General features: G+C 38.1%; 1 protein-coding gene across 1 annotated transcript in view; it reads right to left on the reverse strand.

The window, feature by feature from the left end:
* Positions 1–12,735: 12,735 nt before the first annotated feature.
* The window catches only part of CEP152 (centrosomal protein 152), a 98,529-nt gene continuing 88,731 nt past the window's right edge, over positions 12,736–22,533 (reverse strand). The window contains exon 27 of the mRNA XM_080808327.1: positions 12,736–14,066. Within this exon, the coding sequence (XP_080664453.1) occupies positions 13,039–14,066 (1,028 nt within the window). The 3' untranslated portion in view covers positions 12,736–13,038. The remainder of the gene's footprint in view (positions 14,067–22,533) is intronic.

The following is a 22,533-nucleotide window of genomic DNA, read 5'->3' on the forward strand; positions in this document are numbered from 1 at the left end:
AATAAGTTGCACATTTGTCATTGTAAGTCAGTTCTTTGGGTGCCAGGAGACATAACTTCTTTACATAATCAAATATTTGTCCTGAAACTGTGCACTGAAGAACGTCAATCACACTGCTATATCCGAAAGCCTTTCTCTGGCCAGCTGAGTATTCCGAATTGAGCCTCCATCATCAGGAACATCTCGAAAGCTAAGTCTGGCATTGAATTTTGGCCCCTCTGCCACCTATCTTTGCACTTTTTCTGGGAGAATACCACCTGGCCACTCTAGAAAGGCTGATGGGAACGGGGAGGAGAGCAGCTGTTCCTTCACGATCTTAGGAAGAGGTGGGAAGACAGAGGATTTCAAATTTTTCTACTTGCAAGTTTCTGTCTGGCCACAGATTTTATCAGCTACAGCAACATGTTAATTATTCTGAGGGACTTACAGACAAAACATCTTCATTGTTTGAGTTCTGTTTTGTTTTAATCTTATGGTGCCTGATGAGGGACAGCAGAAAAATGTTCTCCTTTAGTCCAGAAGGCTGATCTACAGCCCGCATAGCTTCAATTAAAGAGCAAACGGGGGCTGGCTCCTATGTTCTTAAAGGGTCTTCTGACTGCTTATACATCTCACTGCTAGTGAATATCCAGCTAGAATGATAAGCACCAAAGAAGTCTTGGGCAAGTTTTAAGAGCAGAAATTCAAAGAAGACATTTATGATCTAATACTCCCAGCACATCTCCTTCCCCTTGAACACTAAGCATATAACCAGCTTCATACAGCAAAAGTGCAGCTCTTTCTGCCCACAGGTCCTGTCCCCATGCTACTTAAACTTAATAAGTTTATGTAATGTCTCAAGAATCTTTTCTAGACCACTGTATTCCACAACCCCACAACACTGCCTATATCCATATGTGTTTGGCTTTAAAATCTTTGAAGACTTGTTTTAAGAACAATAAAGCTTTCGTTTCTTCTAAGGAGGACTCTTTTGGTTTACCGTACATATTCTGATTTGGGGCATGGTATCCAGTTTTACTTCTGAGTGGGCAAACAGATGTAGATAATTTGATTTGCTCCAAGGGAAAGACCTTTGAAAATAAACTTCATAGAATATTTATTCAGGAGGAGGTGACCTAAAGAAGATAATTTGCTTTTAATAGGTAAGACATCTAGAAAGTAGCTCTCACCTCTGATCTAGAGGTTATACGCTCGTCATTGCACATCAGTTCCATCCAATGTAACAGATACTATTTAGAAGGAACATTTTCCAGAAGCCCTCCAGCCCTTCCCTTATATCACATTGTCCAGAACAGAGTCATATGCCCACCTTAAACCAATCACTGGCAAAAGGAGTTGGAACCACTGTGCTTAGGTCATACTAAACATGAGTTAGCTCTTGAGTTGGAACAGAGTCACCAGGGGAAGGAACAAACACCCTCTCCTTGCTCTGACAAAAAGGAAGAAGTGGATGATAACGCTGTGTACACAAGCAACAGCCACATACCCATTTTTCAGAGGCAGAATTCCAAAGTCTGATCGGAATCACTACCTCGGTATTCTAAACTGAGAAAAGTATGGTTTGTACTAACTGGATTTGAGCTATGCAGTACAGACCTAATCTGATTTTAAGAAGGCGTTTCTTCAGGACAGTGTAGCAACTCCTAACTGTTTTTAGTAAGAAGGCCTCCCATGAATGATACAGTAGCATCCACATATAGTTTGGGGGAAAGAAGCAGCATCAGTGTTAGAGATAAATGGTTTGAGTTTATGGACAATGCCTGGTGAACATCTGGGCTCAGAGTCCCCTTGCAGTAACCCCATGGCCACTCTGGATACTTTATCAGCTGCATGAGAATCCTTGGGTCAGTCCCTTCACCTTTCTCTTCTGTAAAATGAGGATTTTAAAAAATCCACTTTGGAAGGATGGGATCAAAGTATATGTATGGAGCTTGATATGACAATTGTCCTGTTATACATAACCCCAAAACCATATGCTATTACTTCTGTTTATACATAGCCCAAACCTTAAGAAATCTAACAGGCAAGAATTTTGAAAAACTTTTAACCAATTACAACAGAAATTTGAATTCATGGGAAGATCAGAAACCATAATTATGTGAATGCTTGAACATCTAAGAATCAAAGTAATTATTTAATGAACAATCAAAGTCTTGGAGACTTTGCAAGGCAGATTTTGAAACTGCACCACATTTTTAAAAAATCTACAGAAAAACTAACTGGTAGTCATGAAACCATTAACACTTATAGGGCCATATAATGCATGAATTGGGTTCACCCAGTGTTATACAAATGAACTGTTTCTGGGATTCAGATGGTTGGGGAAATACAGAAAGCAGAATTTTGTCTAGTACATTATGTACACAACAAGATTAATAAAATTGTGAAATCAAATTTGTGAGGAAACAAAATCTTTCAGACAAGGACTATGCCTGAACCAAAACAAAACAATTTTAAAAACCACATTTTTGTCAGTTTTATTCAATTTACTCATCAGACATTTTTAATACAAAATTTAATTTGATCTCAAAGTTTCCATATTACTGCTGAGCTTTAAAGGAAGAAACCATTCTATTTATATTATTTTTAAAAATAAAGTTTCTCCTTAAAGACAGTTACCAGTTTGATTTCTAATTAATTTGCTGTCTGGTCCTTAAGGAAAAGTGTTGTTATAATAATATAATAATTATTATAATAATATCAAGAAGCTTGAATGGCCTATTTACTGCTAAGAAATTTCTAAACGTCTTTTAATCTTTCTTTTTAGATGAACCATTACTAGTCGAATTTTAAAATTACAGAAGACGGTTCTATTGTATTATAGGTTCTTCCGGTGTGTTGGTTAATTCCTAGTTTCGAAATAGCCTCCACATAATGTCCTATTTTATAAACCTTCCCTAAAGAGTAAATCTTGTTTTTTTTCCTATATCCTACCAAGAAAGCAAGTTAAACTGATTTCACATGTGGAGAAACCTGCTGAACTCATTTTCCTTCTTGGGAGCATAGGGGAGAAGTGGAAGGAGATGGAAAAGGAAAGAACTCTCCTTTAAAATAAATTCCAGCTCACCTATAAGCCAAGTCAAATAAAGACAGTATAGGGATTAGGACCATGGGTTCTTAAGTGGGGGGGGGGGGGGAAGGTTAAAAAAAAAAACCCCAAAACAAAAACCCTAGATGAAATCAATTCCTTAGTTGTGGCAAATGGAAGACGTTAACAATAGGGGAATCCAGGTGAGAGGTATATGACAACTCTCTGTACTATATTTGCAACTTTTTTGTAAATCTAAAACTATTTTAAATGAAGTTTATTGGAAAAAAAAAAAAAAAAGACCTGGGTGTGACTTCTGGCTTCCACATGTTAGCTGTGTTAGCCTTGAGCAAATTATTTAACCCCTCTAAGCCTCAATTTCATTGATCCAAAAAGTGCCCATACGGAGCCTACTTCAAAAGACTACCATGAGGATTAAATGAGCTAACGAAGTGCTTGCCACAACACTCAGCATGAAGTTAACATGTGTGTAGTTATAATCACTAATGTGTGCCCACTAAAGGCCTGGACATTGCAGTATTCAGTGGAAGGCAAAGCCACTCAAAATCATCATGTCCTAGTTTCTTCCTAATTTCTCAATACCTATAGATGGAAAATCATCTTTACAATCACCCAGGTTCTAAAAATCCCTTTTGGTACTTCTCTTTCACAATCAGGCAGCAAGTCCCATTAAACCTACTGCTGTACCATTGTCACCTCTTCATTCCAACCACTTGCACTTGGGCTCTGGCCTGGCTCCCATCTAAACTGTGCCAAGACATCATCCTCCTGGCTTCCCTGTCTATTTCCTCTGCTCCTCCAAGGCCTCCTGTGGCATGGTCTCACTAACCTCTGCACATCATGCTACCTGACCTCCAATAACTCTTCATTTTCTATGAACCAAACTTCTCATTCTTTGCTTTGCATTCAAAGTCACCCATAATGTAGTTTCACTGTACCTTTCCAGCTGTATTTCCCACTACTCCCCTTCATATACTCTTATATATACTCTACCTGAATCATTAACTAGTTGTGAGACATGCCTAAATCTTAATAACAGCAGACACTGAGGCCCAGAGATGCTAAGAAAATAGCCAAAGGCCATAGAGTTAACAGCAAAGCAGATTTTTGGTCACTGATGGCATTTTTAGTCAATACTTGGGGAGTATCCAACATCTGCCAATATATAGCAGTGATGAAAAAAAGAAAAAATCAAAAGTCATTAAAAAACAAGATATTTCTGAGGACTTGAAAAGTAAGGTACTACCTGTTCTGGATCCAAAAGCAGTACAGGTGGCCAGGAGTTCTTCAGAATATCAAGGATAAAAAGTGTCCTACCTAAAGGGGATAAAGGAAAAACTAGCTGTTTAAACTAGTAACCCAGGTAGAGCTTTCTTACCCTGGGGTGACTGAGAACAAAAATTACTGCCTGAGGCCATAGCTTATGTAAAAACTATGTACCTAAAGAGCCAGGAGGATCCAGACACAGTCTTGCAGCCAGGACCAGGGCCAACTTGCCTGCTGGCTCAGTGACCAGATTTAAGATATCCCTAAAGGATCAGAAACCACTTATATAAGACCTGCTCTGGAACTGGGGACCCAAGGGTCCAGGCAGAGGCGACCACAAAAATCTAGACAGGTGGATGGAGAGAATTCAGAAGGAAAAAAAAAAGTCCTCTTTACAACATTGCACTGCAAGTTAAAATTCCATACACAGGGCAAAACGAATTCTATGAAATGCAAAAAAGTAACCATTGTAACAATTTGGGTAAGGCTACTCCCAAGTGACATCAATAATTACTCTAGAAGTGAAGTATTTTTAGGTCTCTAAATATATAAACAGAATCTATTTTTTTTTCTAATTACTAAACAAAACAAGCAGAAATGATACAAAAAAATACAGGTATAAACTCATCAACTAGAAATCCTGAAAGTGAAATTTTAAAAAACTCCATAAACGGAATAAACAAAGAATTAGCAAATTGGAAGCTCGCACTGAAGAAGTCCACAAAGCAGCACAGCTAGAAATAGACAAAAGAACAACTAAAAGGTACAGAGGGTGCAGTCATATTTGATAAGAGTTCCTGAAGTAGAGAATGTAAGAAATGGTGAAGCTGTGATGAGGGAGCAAGAGGCTGGCTGAGCACAAAGCAAAAGCTGGCACCTTGCACCCCCTCTCCACCCACTCCCCTGGGTAATATGTGTGACATTCCTCAGGCACCCTTGACTGCCATAAATGAGAAACAAATAGTTAACTTGCAGAGATCACAATCCTGCAAGACAGGAGTCTCCCTTGGTTTACCAATGTCCTAGAGATCTACAAACAAAGAAGTTACCTTATTAATAGCACAATTATCAGAGGCAAATAACTCAGTTCCTCAAGCCCTGAATAAAGTTAAATTTCTTCTAAACCCAAATCTCACTAACAAGGACACTTGATAGGAGAAATGTGAAACTTTATCTCTAGATCTCCAAGATAGTGTCGAGAATCATTCCCAAGCATATGGCCCACTGCTATACATCTAAAGGGTCTCGTAAGAAGATTTTTACTACTAGTAATAAATAACCTTTCTCCCAACAATAGCTAGCCCCTCAAGGTCCTGGAGACCTTGCTTCCAAAATTCCTTAGAGACTAACATCATCCCCTTTGTTCTCACCTACCCAACTCCTGTGTATATAACCAGCCACTCCTCACATGTCCGGGGCAGCAGCTCTTCCTGCCCATGGGTCCTGTCCCTGTGCTTTAATAAACCACCATTTTGCACCAAAGATGTCTCAAGAATTCTTTCTTGGTCATCGACTCTGGCTCTCACCCCACGGAACCTCACCTAGGTTCTAGAACTTCATCAGCTGTATTCAATTCCTTCACATCATTACCCGAATGTTAGCATCTCAGAGCGACTACCCCCACTATCCCATTTAAACTTGTGACTACCTCTCTCCTATCACTCCGTCCCCTTACTTGACCTCACTTTTCTCCATAGCACTTAACCAGTTTCTAACATACTATGTAAGTTATGGGTATTTATTGTCTCCCTGACTAGAATGTGAGAGCTATGAGGATAGAAACTCATCTGTTTTGATAAGTGCTGCATCCCCCAGAACAGCAAAAAGCAATTGTTACAAATCATAAATCTGTAGTGAATGAAAATTAATGGCTGAGTGTTTTTCATAATGGAAGAAAAGCAGTGGTCCTCAGTTTGAAGGTGGAAGCAAAAATCTAAAAAAAAAGTTATAACACATTAATTATTGTGATAATTAGAGGAATTTGAATGTAGACTATGTATATGTTTATCAATATACAATTTCTTAAATATGACAATTGTATTTATGTAGGAAAAGGTCTTTGTTTTTAAGAGATGCATGTTGGAGTATTTGAGGAAGTGCCATGGTGTGTGCAACTAAATTTCATAGTTGAGAGTAAAAACATATATAACATATATGCATGTGTGTGTTTCCAAATGAATATAGAGCAAATGTAGAAATTTAACAATTGGTAAATCTAAATGAAGAGTATGCAGATGTTTATTTTCTATAGATTATGAAGTTTTTCTAGATAAAAAATTTTCAAGATAAAGGAAAAATTAGTACATGGAAAAGAATTTCAGAGAATAGATAAAAATAAGAGAACTTCTGGCAGTAAAAGAGGTCAGCAGTTCCTCTCCTCCCCACAAAACAACTATAACTCTAGAGGGGAAAAAAACAAAACAAAAAAAAAACAAAAAACAAAAAACTGTCAAAACCCACCTTTTCAGGGCTCAGGAAATAAACCAAAGGGAAACAACAACTTGGACAAGGGACTCTGAGGCATTGTTACCTGGGGCTACTCCCATTCTTTCCAGCTTGATGAGTTAGGTAGTGCTAACAGGGCATGGATGGTAGTGAAAATTAATAGCTTCTCTTCCAGATGGGCTGACTTAATCTGGAATGGAAGGAAAGGAGCCCACACCCAGAGGATACAGTGTTAGAGGGACAAAAATAAGGAAGGTATATAGTTCTGCTTGCCTGAGACTGTGGTCCCATTTGAGACCAGAATCCAGCAGACTAATGAAAAAATTGGCAAGAAGACTGCAAATGCGGGGCTAAATATGCTCTCTATGTTTCTGTCCCTGAGTGGGAGGCTGCATGAATATACAAGGAAGACATAAAGGACCCAAGCTCTCCATATATCGTTTGGCTGACAAAGAGGATACACATGTGCACAGAAGACCTGGAAAGGCTCAAGGGGATGTAAAAGTGGAGGAAGACAAAAAAACACTGTCTGATCTTGGAATGCATGACTCCACACACCTATGGATATATCAGCAAAGGATAGAAGAGCTACTGACTCAAGGTTTTTGAGTACAATCTCTGACTAATCATTGGATGACCACAAAACTATATATACAAGCAAGGGCATCCTCTAAAATCCAGACTTAAAAAATAAAAACACAAACTAAAATAACTGAGAAGAGAAATCAGCAGACACACTGCAGGAGAGAGATTTTTCAGATTAAGTCCAGGCAAATTACAGAGCAAACAAATTAACAACAATAACAGCAGAAGCAGCAACAACCCTCAGGGGAACAAATGTCAAATTCAGAGCTGCTATAGTATCTTACATAATATCCCAGTTTCCAACAAATTTATAAAGCATATAAAGAAATAGTAAAGTGTGACTCATGCTGAAGAAGAAAACTATCAAGAGAAACCGTGCTCAGATGTTGAATTCAATAAACAAAAACTATAACTCACAGAATACTGCATGATACTACATATATGAGATATCTAAAACAGCCAAACTCCTATGAACAGAGTAGAATGGTAATTGACAGGAGGAAAAAGTGGAGAGTTGCTTTTCAAGGCGTATAAAATTTTAGTTATGCAAGATGATTAAGTTGTAGAGACCTGCTGTACAACACTGTACATATAGCTAACAATACTGCATTGTGCAGTTAAAAAACTGTTAACAGAATAGATCTCATGTTAGTGTTCATACTACAATAAAAAAAGGGGGACTATAAAGTAGCCATTATAAATTTGTTTAAAAACTTAAAGAAAACAATGATTAAAGAATTAAAAAGAAATAGGACAATGAATCAACAGGGAATCTAAAAAAAAAAAAAAAGTAACTATTAAAAAGAATCCATGAAAATTCTAGAGTCAAAAACAATATCTGAAAATTCCTAGACAGGCTCGATAACAGAATTTAGAAGGCAGAAGAATCACCAAACTTGTAGATGAATAAAAATTATCCAATTTAAAGCATAAGATAATAAAAATTAAAGAAATATGTACAGGGCTTCAAAGAATGGCTCAACAGCAAATGTATCAATATACACATGAGCCCCAGAGAGGGGCAGAAGAAATAATGGAAAGAATAATGGTCAAAAAACCTCCTATTTTGATAAAAATATTAAACTACAAATCCCTGAATCTCCAAAGATCCCAAGTAGGATAAACACAAACAAATGCACACCTAGACACACTATGCTCAAACTGCTGAAAGCCAAAGAGAAAATCTTAAAAGCAGTAGGAGAAAAACAACTCTTCACAACAGAAAAACAATACGATTAACAGCTAATTTTTCATTAAAAACAATGGTGACAATAATGCAGTGGAAAGACATATTCAAAGTGCTGGGGTGGAGGGGTAACAATCAAAAATTCTAAATCCATCAAACTGTATCCCTCAAAAATTAATTGGACATATATCCCAAATAAAGACAGAGAATTTGTTGTTGGCACACTTACCTTATATGGAATGCTAAAAACAAAATGAAACAAAAGGCCTTTAGATGAAATAAATAAAAATAGACTCAGTAACTTGAATTCGTGGGAAAAAAGAAAAGCAGCAGCAATAGTAAACATTTTTAAATGTATATACATTCCCTCATATGTCATTGTTTAAAGTAATAACAGTATTGTGTATGCATGTATATATGTGTGTAGATATATATAAAATAAAACACAAGTGTAATATATATAACAATTAATAGAACAAAGGAAGGGGAAGGAAATAAAGGTATGCTGGAACAAAGTTGCTATATTGTACCAGAAGTTAGTAAATATTAATCTGAAGTAGTCTGTAATAAGTTATGCCTAATGACACCTAGAATGACTTAGAAAATGACTTAAAATAGTAAAAAGTTAAGATGAAAACAGTACCCCAGTAACCATGTTTAATACAAAATAAGGAGAAAAGGAATAACCCAATAATAAGAAGACATACTATATAGAGAAAGCAGGGGCACCTGGGTGGCTCAGTTGGTTAAGTGTTTGCCTTCAGTTCAGGTCATGGTCCCAGGGTCCTGGGATTAAGATCCATGTCAGGCTCTGTGCTTAGCAGTTCCTGGGATTGAGCACCCCACTGTGCTCTCTCTCTCTCAAATAAATAAATAAAATCTTAAAAAAAAAAAAAAGATATAGAGAAAGCAAATAGCAAAATGGCAGACATAAATCCAACCATAATTTTATTAAATTTTATGGACTAAAAACTCCAACCCAAGAGCAAAGCTGTATAGGAAAACAAACAAAAAAACAAAAATCAAGATCCAACAACATGCTACCAGAGGCCCACTTAAAAGACACAGATAAGCTAAAAGAAAAAGGACAGAAAAATATATGCCACATCAACGGTTATGAGAGTTGAAATGGCTGTATTAATATTAGACAAACGACTTTAAGAAATACCACTAGAGGCATAACGAGACACTTTATAATAATAAAAGGTCAATACATCAGAAAGACATAACAAATATAAAGGTATATATGCCTAAAAACAGAGCCCCAAGATATATGAAGTAAAAACTGACAGAATTGAAAGGAAAAAAGGAAAAATAGACAATTTAACAATTAGTTAGAAATTACAATGTTCTACTCTTAATAGCTAACAGAACAAACAAGCAAAAAATCAGCGAGAAGACTTGAGTAACACTGTCACCGAAGTGACCTGACATTTTTTTAACACTCCATCAAATGAGAGAAGAATATGCATTCTTTTCACATGCAGGTGAAACATTCTCCAGCATAGACCATATGCTAGACCTAAAACAAGCCTCAACATGGAGGTTCCCCAAAAAGCTGAAAATAGAGCTACCTTACGACCCAGCAATTGCACTACTGTGTATTTACCCTAAAGATACAAATGTAGTGATCTGAAGGGACATGTGCACCCGAATGTTTATAGCAGCAATGTCCATAATAGCCAAACTATAGAAAGAACCTAGATGTCCATCAACAGATGAATGGAGAAAGATGTCGTATATATATACAATGGAATACTATGCAGCCATCAAAAGAAATGAAATCTTGCCATTTGCGATGACGTGGATGGAACTAGAGGGTATTAGGCTTAGCGAATTAAGTCAATCAGAGAAAGACAACTATCATATGATCTCCCTGATATGATGAAGTGGAGATGCAACGTGGGGGGTTTGGGGATAGGAAAAGAATAAATGAAACAAGGTGGAATCGGGAGGGAGACAAACCATAAGAGACTCTTAATGTCACAAAACAAACTGAGGGGGGTCGGGGGGAGGGAGGGAGGGAAAAAGTGGTGGGGTTATGTCCATTGGGGAGGGTATATGCTATGGTGAGTGCTGTGAAGTGTGTAAACCTGGTGATTCACAGACCTGTACCCCTGGGGCTAATAATACATTATATGCTTATAAAAAATTTTAAAAAATAAAACAAGCCTCAAGAAATTTGAAAGGACTCCAATCATTGAAAGTATATTCTCCAACAAATAATTTAAAAATAAACAAAGAAATTCAGAAAATACCCAGTACTTGGAAATGAAGTGAAAATTTAGAAGTTTAAATATCTATACTAGGAAAGAAAGGTTTCACATCAATAATCTAAGCTTCCACTTTAAGAGCAAACAAAGAAGAGCAAATTAAACCTAAAGCAAGGAGAAGAAAGGAAATAAACATCAGAGGAGAAAGAAATCAATGAAATAGGAAACAGAAAAACAATAAAGAAAAACAAAGAAACCAAAAGTTCTTTGGGAAAAATAATCAACAAAATTGGGAAACCTTTAGCTAGGCTAAGAAAAAACAAGAGATGACAGAATACCAAAACTAGGGAAGAAAGAAGGGACATAAATAGCCACCCAAATAAAAAGGGCTATAAAAGAACCAATCTTACACAAATTCTTTCAGAAAATAGAGGCAAGGGAACTTTCCAACTCATTCTGAGACCAGTATTACCCTTTTACCAAAACAAGATAAAGATATCACAAGGAAAGTAGAGATCAATATCCCTTTTGTGCACTCACATGAAAATCCTTAACACAATATTAGCAAATAAAACCCAACAACATATAAAAAAGAAAAACCACCGTAAGGCAGTAGGATTTATATGACCATGACATCTATGAGGCTCCAACCTCCTCTCTGTGCTGATGTCACGCTTCATTCAGACTGATGCAAATTGCCAGTGGTACTTTGGCTGTGCAGTCCCTTCAGTATAAAGCTTCCTTGATGGTTGTGTGTAGAGTGGACAAAATAAAGTAACCTAATCCTACTGAACTTATGGAAGATACCATAAAAGAAGCAGAAACCAAGATGATTTCCAATTTCAACCTTGATATTGAGGGTTGAGATACCTGACAAGGATTTAAAACAAAGATGAAAAAGTAGGTGAGCAAGGAGCTAGATTTTCAGTTCAATTATATTCAGAGCTTAAAACTATCAATCACCAACCAGATCCAAGGGAAACATGGATGGTTAAGTAGTTTTCCTAGAATGAGAAACGACACCCTAACTGTTGGAAAAGGAACACTGTGTCACCAGGAATAGAAGTGAGACTTTGAGGAGATGTGTGTTCCTTTCTTCAGCTCATGTCAACTCAAACTCGAAAATCCAGGACTAAATTTTAGGCTTAGCACATCAGGTCACCAGTTAAGGTGACAGTGCTGTTCACTTCTAGGTGCTTGCTTTTAAAGATGGTTATCAGCAGGACAACGATGCACCCTGCTACCCATCCAACCACCAGCCAACTTAGCCTGGTAAAAAATAACTCAATCAATCCACAAATACAGTTCATAACACAGTTGAGGGTAAGAGATACCAGGGAAAGCTGTAAGAAATGTTTTCAAAATGCATTTGCACTCACCAAAGACTTTCATATCCATCTCTAGGAATCTGAAAAAAAAAATCATCTAGAAACATTGTTTAGGTGGGCATTCATTTGTGCATGGTTTAGAATTTTAAGTTTCGACCCATAGCATTAATAAGTTAACCAATTCTGCACTATGCATGAGCATAAAAATCTAATAATAAAAATCATAATCTTTTGCTATATGATGTTTTATTATTTCAATTTTATAAAAAGTAGTGTTTCAGATGAAACACTGTATGAAACCATAAAAGACAAAGCCTCTAGCTATCACATGAGATTTGAAATAAGGCAAATGTCAACTAAAAAATTTCAGATTAATATTTTAAATAACGAAATGAGGACACAATTATGTATTTTATGGCAATCCTTGAAATACTTCTTTTCCATTAGTTGAGAGTAAGGATCAAAAATTTGAGTCGATACTTCCAGGAAAAGTACGTCAAGTAAATCTACATCCTCATTAAATGTGACTAACGTCAAATACTGAATTTGGCTAATCATACATACAAACCATCAAGATTTATATTTTATTCTGGATGAATTTCCAACATATCAGTATAACATTTCTGTATTATGAACTGCAAAAGAACTTAGGACAATACAATGGGCAATATGCAAGTTTATTTAAATAATTTAACACTGCACAGAAAGCTAATTTAGAAGTATAAAAATAGATGGTTTAGGAACCAAATATAAAGCACCACACAGAAGAATATACACACACCATCAGGCCTTTGGAAGATTAAGGCAACATTAATATCTCAAATAATTTTATGAGAACACTTTACTCATATGATAGATGTTATTAAAACATCTCAAAATAGAGTCCACAATTTTTTCAGTATGAAGTCTTCCCTTCCAGTTTTCTTGTCAATATATTAATGATTTTTCTTAAATATTGTTCAACAATTAGTCTAGATTGACAAATGGGCTATCAAAGCCACTATCTTGCTGGCTAGATAGAGGAGCAATTAATTTTCTCGAGGGCTGCCGACACACAGATGATGGTACTGTACTGCTCAGTTTTTTGAAATCTGACTTTAACATATCAGCCTTATGATGAGGTGGGTGTCTAAGAGTCATACTGATCTCTGGCTGGGAACAAAGGTTGTCTTCTGACAGGTCTGAAGTGTGACCACTCTGACATTTCATTGGTTGACAAATCATTTTATTTTTCTCTGTATCTGAAAGACAAATGGCTGCTGAAAACTGTTTGAAATTAATAGCTTCAGTTGGTATATCCAGAGTTTCTTGTGGTCTACTGTGTAGAAATGACACTTCGTTGCAGGGTAAAGTGGCACTGTTGGACTGCCAGCCTATCGAGTCATCCAGGTCCCCTCCATCCTTCCCTGGAGTTTCCCGAACACCCAAACTTTGACTTTTCTCAGATGCAGCATTTTCACTTTCCATTAGTGCATTGCACTTATACACCTTCAAACCAAGCCTTTCATTAGGACCTCGAAAGGTTATATGTGTGGATTCAGATTCAGAAAGACTCGGGATATACCTAGGTGAGGGTTTATTTCCAAAGGATCCAAGAAAGGGGTATACAGCAGAATCCCCTAGTGATTCAGAGCCAGGATCACTGAGGTCTCTCTTCTTGTGCAAACCACAGCCTTTTTCACCTTCACAAGGAACAAACTGAGGGGAAACATTTTTTGGCAACATGTCTGGGTGTTTATAATCGTTATCCCCAAATTGGAAGACTGAGTGTGACCCTTTGGAACCCACGTGCTTCGTGTCCCCATGCTCCGCGTCCTCTAACCGTCTTCTTAAGTTACAAGCAGCCCTTCTCTTAGGGACTTGGTCACATATACTTCTGGGGATAGTTTGTATACTGTTTGATTTGCTCTCAGTGTGACATGGTGTATCCTGATTCATATCATTTCTTTTTGATTTTTCAACTCCAGTCAGCATCTCTGAAGTCAGAGGTAGTACTAAATACAAGGGAACACAAAATTAGGGGAAAACAAAATCAGGAGAAAATTGAAAGAGGAGGGAAAAAAATTACAGTTTCAAACATTTCCAAAGAAAGCTTATATTTTAATCATTCTCAAAGAAAATACATCAATGCTGGACATTTAAAAATATTATTTTACATATATACATTAAATAAAGTGAAGTGATTTTGTTATTGAAATCGGACATTGTTATATATCTGATCTGTTATTTTCTGCCACAGATATATATTGCATTTCAAGAGCCAAATGCAACATTTCCAATTCTGCTCTGATGAAGAAAATTTGCTAAAGAACCCCAACGCCCAATGCCTACATAAGCACACACACACACATACACACACACACACACACACAATAAAAGCTAGAATGGAGTTTCTGATTTAAGTTACCTAAGACACGAAATCTGTTCAGAAGCAAAGCAGCAACATAGCATAAAGTCAGAGAAATCAGACTTCAGAGTAGTGTCCCTTAGTCCCTACATCATGAAAAGGGTTTGCCTTTATTAGGGACATTTGAACAATTGCCCCACATCTTATACACCCAAGGTTCACATAACCATTCCCAAATTTACACAAATAATCTTTGTGCTTTTTTTTTTTTTTAAGATTTTATTTATTTGATAGAGACACAGTGAGAGAGGGAACACAAGCAGGGGGAGTGGGAAAGAGAGAAGCAGGCTTCCCGCCGAGCAAGGAGCCTGATGAGGGGCTTGATTTGGGGCTCGATCCCAGGATCCTGGGATCATGACCTGAGCCCAAAGCAAACACTTAACGACTGAGCCAGCCAGGCGTCACAATCTTTGTGCTTTTTAAAAGAATGTCTACCAATATCAGAATATCAGACTTGTGGATTCCTGAATAATCTCTGCTTCAAGGTTTCTAGAAATTCAAAAATCCCATTTCCCCACAGGTATGTTCAAAATCCCCCAGTGTGACTGGAAACTTATTTTTTTAAAACATTTCCATCAGCTTTTGCTTTATATAGTCAAAGCTATTTTATTATGAACAGAAAGAACCCATTTATAGGTTCTTAGGAGTCTTTACTACTAGCAACTTCACTTTAATTCAAGTATAATTGGCTTAATATTGTATTTAACTTTATGATTTATCTAATATCAATACTGCATTGCTTAGTATATTTATTCTCAATTGTTCTCGTAGAAATAACATACGTCTGGATTTTTAAAAAATGGAAATTATGGTCTTTTAATAAGTGAGTTTAACCTATTTATGTTTAGTGTGATTGCTGATGTTTGACCCTACAATAATTTTCTATTGACCCATGCTTTCTAGTTGTACTTTTCCTCTTTTGTGATTCTGTTAGATTGAAAAGTTTTCCTTACAAAATTTTCCCTTACTAGTTTGAGAGTTATATATTCTATTTCTCTATTGGCTAGTCTTCAATCTTAATACATGTACTTAAACTTGTATTTCTCTAGCAATGGCTAGAGTTATCAGTAACTATACCCTTTCCTTGAACATAGTAAACCTCTTAGGCATATTTGTTAGTTTCCTCTACAATATGTTCTTACATCCTTTTGAGAATACTACACTTTGCTAACATTCTCAGGTCCTTTTGTTTGCTCTATTACTTGGATCCACAGGTATAAGTTGTGTTTTTGTTTTTGCTTTTTGCCTTGTCTTATTTTGAGTTTGGTGTCTTATCATGGTGCTGGCTTTCTATAGGTATTTCGTGATTCTTGGTTGAATGTTTTGAGTATGGTGTCTTTTATCATGGTGCTGGCTTTCTATAATAGATATTTGCTGATTCTTGATTGAATGCTTATCTCATAGATGTTCTGAGTATGGCATCAGCTTATTTAAAGAAGTTGAGAGTGTAGTGAAAGGAACAAGCTGAAGGGTAGAAAAACCTAATAGCTACTACTTTGGGCATGTAAGATCTAACCTCTCCCTTGGTGTGACTAGCCATCTAGAGCCTTGCCCTGTTCTGAGACTCTTGGTTCCTCTTGCTCTTACTCCAGCCCAGTATTGGGAGTAGGGGAAGGGAAAGGAGAATGATTAATAAAGAGGGTGACCCTCCTTGGTTACTGTTGCTCTAAAACACCAGCTAATTATAATTATCTCACTGGTATCCCCTAGGCTTACTACTTCTCCTGCAACATACCGCCTTCATTTGTGGAACAGTTTTGATACTGCTCATATGCGTAGCTGTTATCTTCTGGCAGTTTTGAACTGTTTCCATCTTCAGTCTTATACAGTCTTTCTTTCAGGGATTTCTCACAGCTTCTGGCCTTTCAGTTGTAACTTTTTAAAATAATTTATATATTTTTAAAAATTGAAGTACACTTGCCATACAATATTGTATTAGTTTCAAGCATACATCATAGTGATTCAACAGTTCTAGACATATACACTGCTCACCACAATGAGTGTAATTACTGCCTACCACCAAAGTTATTAAAATACTATTGACTATATTTCTCATGCTGTACTCTTCATCCCTGTGACTTGCCTATTTTATAACTGGAAATTTTTTTTTTAATTTTTTTATTTTAATAAACATATAATGTATTTTTATCCCCAGGGGTACAGGTCTGTGAATCGTCTGGTTTACACATTTCACAGCACTCATCATAGCACATACCCTCCCCAATGTCCATTTCCCCACCACCCTCTCCCATCCCCCTTCCCCCCCGCAACCCTCAGTCTGTTTCTTGAGATTGAGTCTTTTATGGTTTGTCTCCCTCCCAATCCCATCTTTTCATTTTTTCTTTTCCTACCTCCCCCCAAACCCCCCCACTTTGCATCTCCACTTCCTCATATCAAAGAGATCATATGATAGTTATATTTCTCCGATTGACTTATTTCGCTAAGCATGATACCCTCTAGTTCCATCCACGTTGTCGCAAATGGCAAGATTTCATGTCTTTTGATGGCTGCATACTATTCCATTGTGTATATATACCACATCTTCTTTATCCATTCATCTGTTGATGGACATCTAGGCGCTTTCCACAGTTTGGCTATTGTGGACATTGCTGCTATAAACATTCGGGTGCACGTGCCCCTTCGGAGCACCACGTTTGTATCTTTAGGATATATACCCAGGAGTGCAATTGCTGGGTCGTAGGGTAGCTCTATTTTCAGTTTTTTGAGGAACCTCCACACTGTTTTCCAGAGTGGTTGCACCAGCTTGCATTCCCACCAGCAGTGTAGGAGGGTTCCCCTCTCTCCGCATCCTCGCCAGCATCTGTCATTTCTTGACTTGTTAATTTTAGCCATTCTGACTGGTGTGAGGTGGTATCTCATTGTGGTTTTGATTTGTATTTCCCTGATGCCGAGTGATGTGGAGCATTTTTTCATGTGTCTGTTGGCCATCTGGATGTCTTCCTTGCAGAAATGTCTGTTCATGTCCTCTGCCCATTTCTTGACTGGATTATTTGTTCTTTGGGTATTGAGTTTGATAAGCTCTTTATAGATTTTGGATACGAGCCCTTTATCTGATATGTCGTTTGCAAATATCTTCTCCCATTCTGTCAGTTGTCTTTTGGTTTTGTTAACTGTTTCCTTTGCTGTGCAAAAGCTTTTGATCTTGATGAAATCCCAATAGTTCATTTTTGCCCTTGCTTCTGTTGCCTTTGGCGATGTTCCTAGGAAGAAGTTGCTGCGGTGGAGGTCAAAGAGGTTGCTGCCTGCATTGTCCTCAAGGATTTTGATAGATTCCTTTCGCACATTGAGGTCCTTCATCCACTTTGAGTCTATTTTCGTGTGTGGTGTAAGGAAATAGTCCAATTTCATTTTTCTGCATGTGGCTGTCCAATTTTCCCAGCACCATTTGTTGAAGAGGCTGTCTTTTTTCCATTGGATATTCTTTCCTGCTTTGTCGAAGATTAGTTGACCATAGAGTTGAGGGTCTATTTCTGGGCTCTCTATTCTGTTCCATTGGTCTATATGTCTGTTTTTGTGCCAGTACCATACTGTCTTGATGATGACAGCTTTGTAATAGAGCTTGAAGTCTGGAATTGTGATACCACCGACTTTGGCTTTCTTTTTCAATATTCCTTTGGCTATTCGAGGTCTTTTCTGGTTCCATATAAATTTTAGGATTATTTGTTCTATTTCTTTAAAAAAAAATGGATGGGATTTTGATAGGGATTGCATTAAATGTGTAGATTGCTTTAGGTAAAATAGACATTTTCACAATATTTGTTCTTCCAATCCATGAGCATGGAATATTTTTCCATTTCTTTGTGTCTTCCTCAATTTCTTTCATGAGTACTTTATAGTTTTCTGAGTATAGATTCTTTGCCTCTTTGGTTAGATTTATTCCTAGGTATCTTATGGTTTTGGGTACGATTGTAAATGGGACTGACTCCTCAATTTCTCTTTCTTCTGTCTTGTTGTTAGTGTAAAGAAATGCGACTGATTTCTGTGCATTGACTTTATATCCTGACACTTTACTGAATTCCTGTATAAGTTCTAGCAGTTTTGGAGTGGAGCCTTTTGGGTTTTCCACATATAGTATCATATCATCTGCAAAGAGTGATAGTTTGACTTCTTCTTTGCCGATTTGGATGCCTTTAATTTCTTTTTGTTGTCTGATTGCTGAGGCTAGGACTTCTAGTACTATATTGAACAGCAGTGGTGATAACGGACATCCCTGCCGTGTTCCTGACCTTAGCGGAAAAGCTTTCAGTTTTTCTCCATTGAGAATGATATTTGCGGTGGGTTTTTCATAGATGGCTTTGATAATGTTGAGGTATGTGCCTTCTATCCCTACACTTTGAAGAGTTTTAATCAGGAAGGGATGCTGCACTTTGTCAAACGCTTTTTCAGCATCTATTGAGAGTATCATATGGTTCTTACTCTTTCTTTTATTAATGTATTGTATCACATTGATTGATTTGCAGATGTTGAACCAACCTTGCAGCCCTGGAATAAATCCCACTTGGTCGTGGTGAATAATCCTTTTAATGTACTGTTGGATCCTATTGGCCAGTATTTTGGTGAGAATTTTCGCATCTGTGTTCATCAAGGATATTGGTCTGTAATTCTCTTTTTTGGTGGGATCCTTGTCTGGTTTTGGGATCAAGGTGATGCTGGCCTCATAGAATGAGTTTGGAAGTTTTCCTTCCATTTCTATTTTTTGGAACAGTTTCAGGAGAATAGGAATTAATTCTTCTTTAAATGTTTGGTAGAATTCCCCTGGGAAGCCGTCTGGTCCTGGACTTTTGTTTGTTTGGAGATTTTTGATGACTCTTTCAATCTCCTTACTGGTTATGGGTCTGTTCAGGTTATCTATTTCTTCCTGGTTCAGTTGTGGTAGTTTATACATCTCTAGAAATGTATCCATTTCTTCCAGGTTGTCAAATTTGTTGCCATAGAGTTGCTCGTAGTATGTTCTTATAATTGTTTGTATTTCTTTGGTGTTGGTTGTGATCTCTCCTCTTTCATTCATGATTTTATTTATTTGCGTCCTTTCTCTTTTCTTTTTGATAAGTCTGGCCAGAGGCTTATCAATCTTATTAATTCTTTCAAAGAACCAGCTCCTAGTTTTGTTGATTTGTTCTATTGTTTTTTTAGTTTCTATTTCATTGATTTCTGCTCTGATCTTTATGATTTCTCTTCCCCTGCTGGGTTTAGGCTTTCTTTGTTGTTCTCTCTCCAGCTCCTTTAGGTGTAGGGTTAGGTTGTGTATTTGAGACCTTTCTTGTTTCTTGAGAAAGGCTTGCACCGCTATATATTTTCCTCTCAGGACTGCCTTTGTTGTGTCCCACAGATTTTGAACTGTTGTGTTTTCATTATCATTTGTTTCCATGAATTTTTTCAATTCTTCTTTAATTTCCTGGTTGATCCATTCATTTTTTAGAAGGATGCTGTTTAGTCTCCATGTATTTGCGTTCTTTCTAAATTTCCTCTTGTGATTGAGTTCGAGCTTCAGAGCATTGTGGTCTGAAAATATGCAGGGAATGATCTCGATCTTTTGGTACCGATTGAGACCTGATTTATGACCCAGGATGTGGTCTATTCTGGAGAATGTTCCATGTGCACTAGAGAAGAATGTATATTCTGTTGCTTTGGGATGGAATGTTCTGAATATATCTGTGATGTCCATCTGGTCCAGTGTGTCATTTAAGGCCTTTATTTCCTTGTTGATCTTTTGCTTAGATGATCTGTCCATTTCAGTGAGGGGAGTGTTAAAGTCCCCTGCTATTATTGTATTACTGTCGATGTATTTCTTTGATTTTGTTATTAATTGGTTTATATAGTTGGCTGCTCCCATGTTAGGGGCATAGATATTTAAGATTGTTAGATCTTCTTGTTGGACAGACCCTTTGAGTATGATATAGTGTCCTTCCTCATCTCTTATTATAGTCTTTGGCTTAAAATCTAATTGATCTGATATAAGGATTGCCACCCCAGCTTTCTTCTGATGTCCATTAGCATGGTACATTGTTTTCCACCCCCTCACTTTAAATCTGGAGGTGTCTTCGGGTCTAAAATGAGTTTCTTGTAGGCAGCATATGGATGGGTTTTGTTTTTTTATCCATTCTGATACCCTGTGTCTTTTGATTGGGGCATTTAGCCCACTAACATTCAGGGTAACTATTGAGAGATATGAATTTAGTGCCATTGTATTGCCTGTAAGGTGATTGTTACTGTATATTGTTTCTGTTTCTTTCTGATCTACTACTTTTAGGGTCTCTCTTTGCTTAGAGGACCCCTTTCAATATTTCCTGTAGAGCTGGTTTGGTGTTTGCAAATTCTTTCAGCTTTTGTTTGTCCTGGAAGCTCTTTATCTCTCCTTCTATTTTCAATGATAGCCTAGCCGGATATAGTATTCTTGGCTGCATGTTTTTCTCGTTTAGTGCTCTGAATATATCATGCCAGTTCTTTCTGGCCTGCCAGGTCTCTGTGGATAGGTCCGCTGCCAATCTAATGTTTTTACCCTTGTATGTTACAGACTTCTTTTCCCGGGCTGCTTTCAGGATTTTCTCTTTGTCGCTAAGACCTGTAAATTTTACTATCAGGTGACGAGGTGTGGACCTATTTTTATTGATTTTGAGGGGCGTTCTTAGCATCTCCTGGATTTTGATGTTTGTTCCCTTTGCCATATTAGGGAAATTCTCTCCAATAATTGTCTCCAATATACCTTCTGCTCCCCTCTCTCTTTCTTCTTCTTCTGGAATCCCAATTATTCTAATGTTGTGTCGTCTTATGGTGTCACTTATCTCTCGAATCCTCTCCTCGTGTTCCAGTAGTTGTTTGTCTCTCTTTTGCTCAGCTTCTTTATTCTCTGTCATTTGGTCTTCTATGTCACTAATTCTTTCTTCTGCCTCATTTATCCTGGCAGTGAGAGCTTCCATTTTTGATTGCACCTCATGAATAGCTTTTTTTATTTCAACTTGGTTAGATTTTAGTTCTTTTATTTCTCCAGAAAGGGCTTTTATCTCTCCGGAGAGGGTTTCTCTAATATCTTCTATGCCTTTTTCGAGCCCGGCTAGAACCTTGAGAATTGTCATTCTGAACTCTAGATCTGTCATGCTACCTATGTCTGTATTGATTAGGTCTCCAGCCTTCGGTACGGCCTCTTGTTCTTTTTTTTGAGGTGAGTTTTTCCGCCTTGTCATTTTGTCCAGGTAGGATTTGCTTTCTCCTGCTGTGGAATTCCGCTGTTCTTGGTGACTGAAGTTGGTTTTGGATGGTTTCTTGTTGATCTTCTGGGGGAGGGGCCTGTTGTAGTGATTCTCAAGTGTCTTTGCCGCAGGCGGAATTGCACCGCCCTTGCCAGGGGCCGGGCTAAGTAATCCGCTCGGGTTCGCTTTCGGGAGCTTTTGTTCCCTGAGCGCTTTCCGTAGAGTTCCGGAGGACGGGAATGAAGATGGCGGCCTCCCAGTCTCCGGCCCGGAGGAGCCGAGAGCTTGGGGTTCCGCTCCTCAGTGCGCTCTCAGAGCAAAGCGCCCAATAGCCCCGCCTCCCTGGCTTGCGGTCGCGCCTCGAGGAAAGCAGTCAATTGTTGGAGCTGGAGAAAAGCGCCGGGTCGCTTTTGTCTCCGTGGCCTCCGGCCGCGCTCCGAGCCCACCCAGCCTGCGACCGGCACAAGGTAACCCCGGGCTTAGAGCTCACTCCTCGGCTTTGTCGCTATAGCCGGCTTCCCCGCTCTAATACCTGCGAGCTCTGCGGCACTCAGACACCCCCAGTCCTTCTGTGACCCCGCGGGTCCTGGGGTTATGCTGACCCCGCCTGGGTTTCCCCCCAGTTTAGCCTCTGGAGCGATGTCTCCCAGTGGAGCCGACTTTTAAAAGTCCCGATTTTGTGCTCCGTCGCTCCGCCGCTTGCCGGGTGCCGGCCCCTCCCCCCGGGGTCTATCTTCCCGTCGCTTTGGATTCACTTCTCCGCAGGTCCTACCTTTCAGAAAGTGATCGATTTTCTGTTTCTGGGATTGTTGCTCTTCTTCTCTTCGATTTCCCGTTGGATTTATA

Source organism: Martes martes (genome assembly GCF_963455335.1).
Source record: "Martes martes genome assembly, chromosome: 7".
Lineage (NCBI taxonomy): Eukaryota > Metazoa > Chordata > Mammalia > Carnivora > Mustelidae > Martes > Martes martes.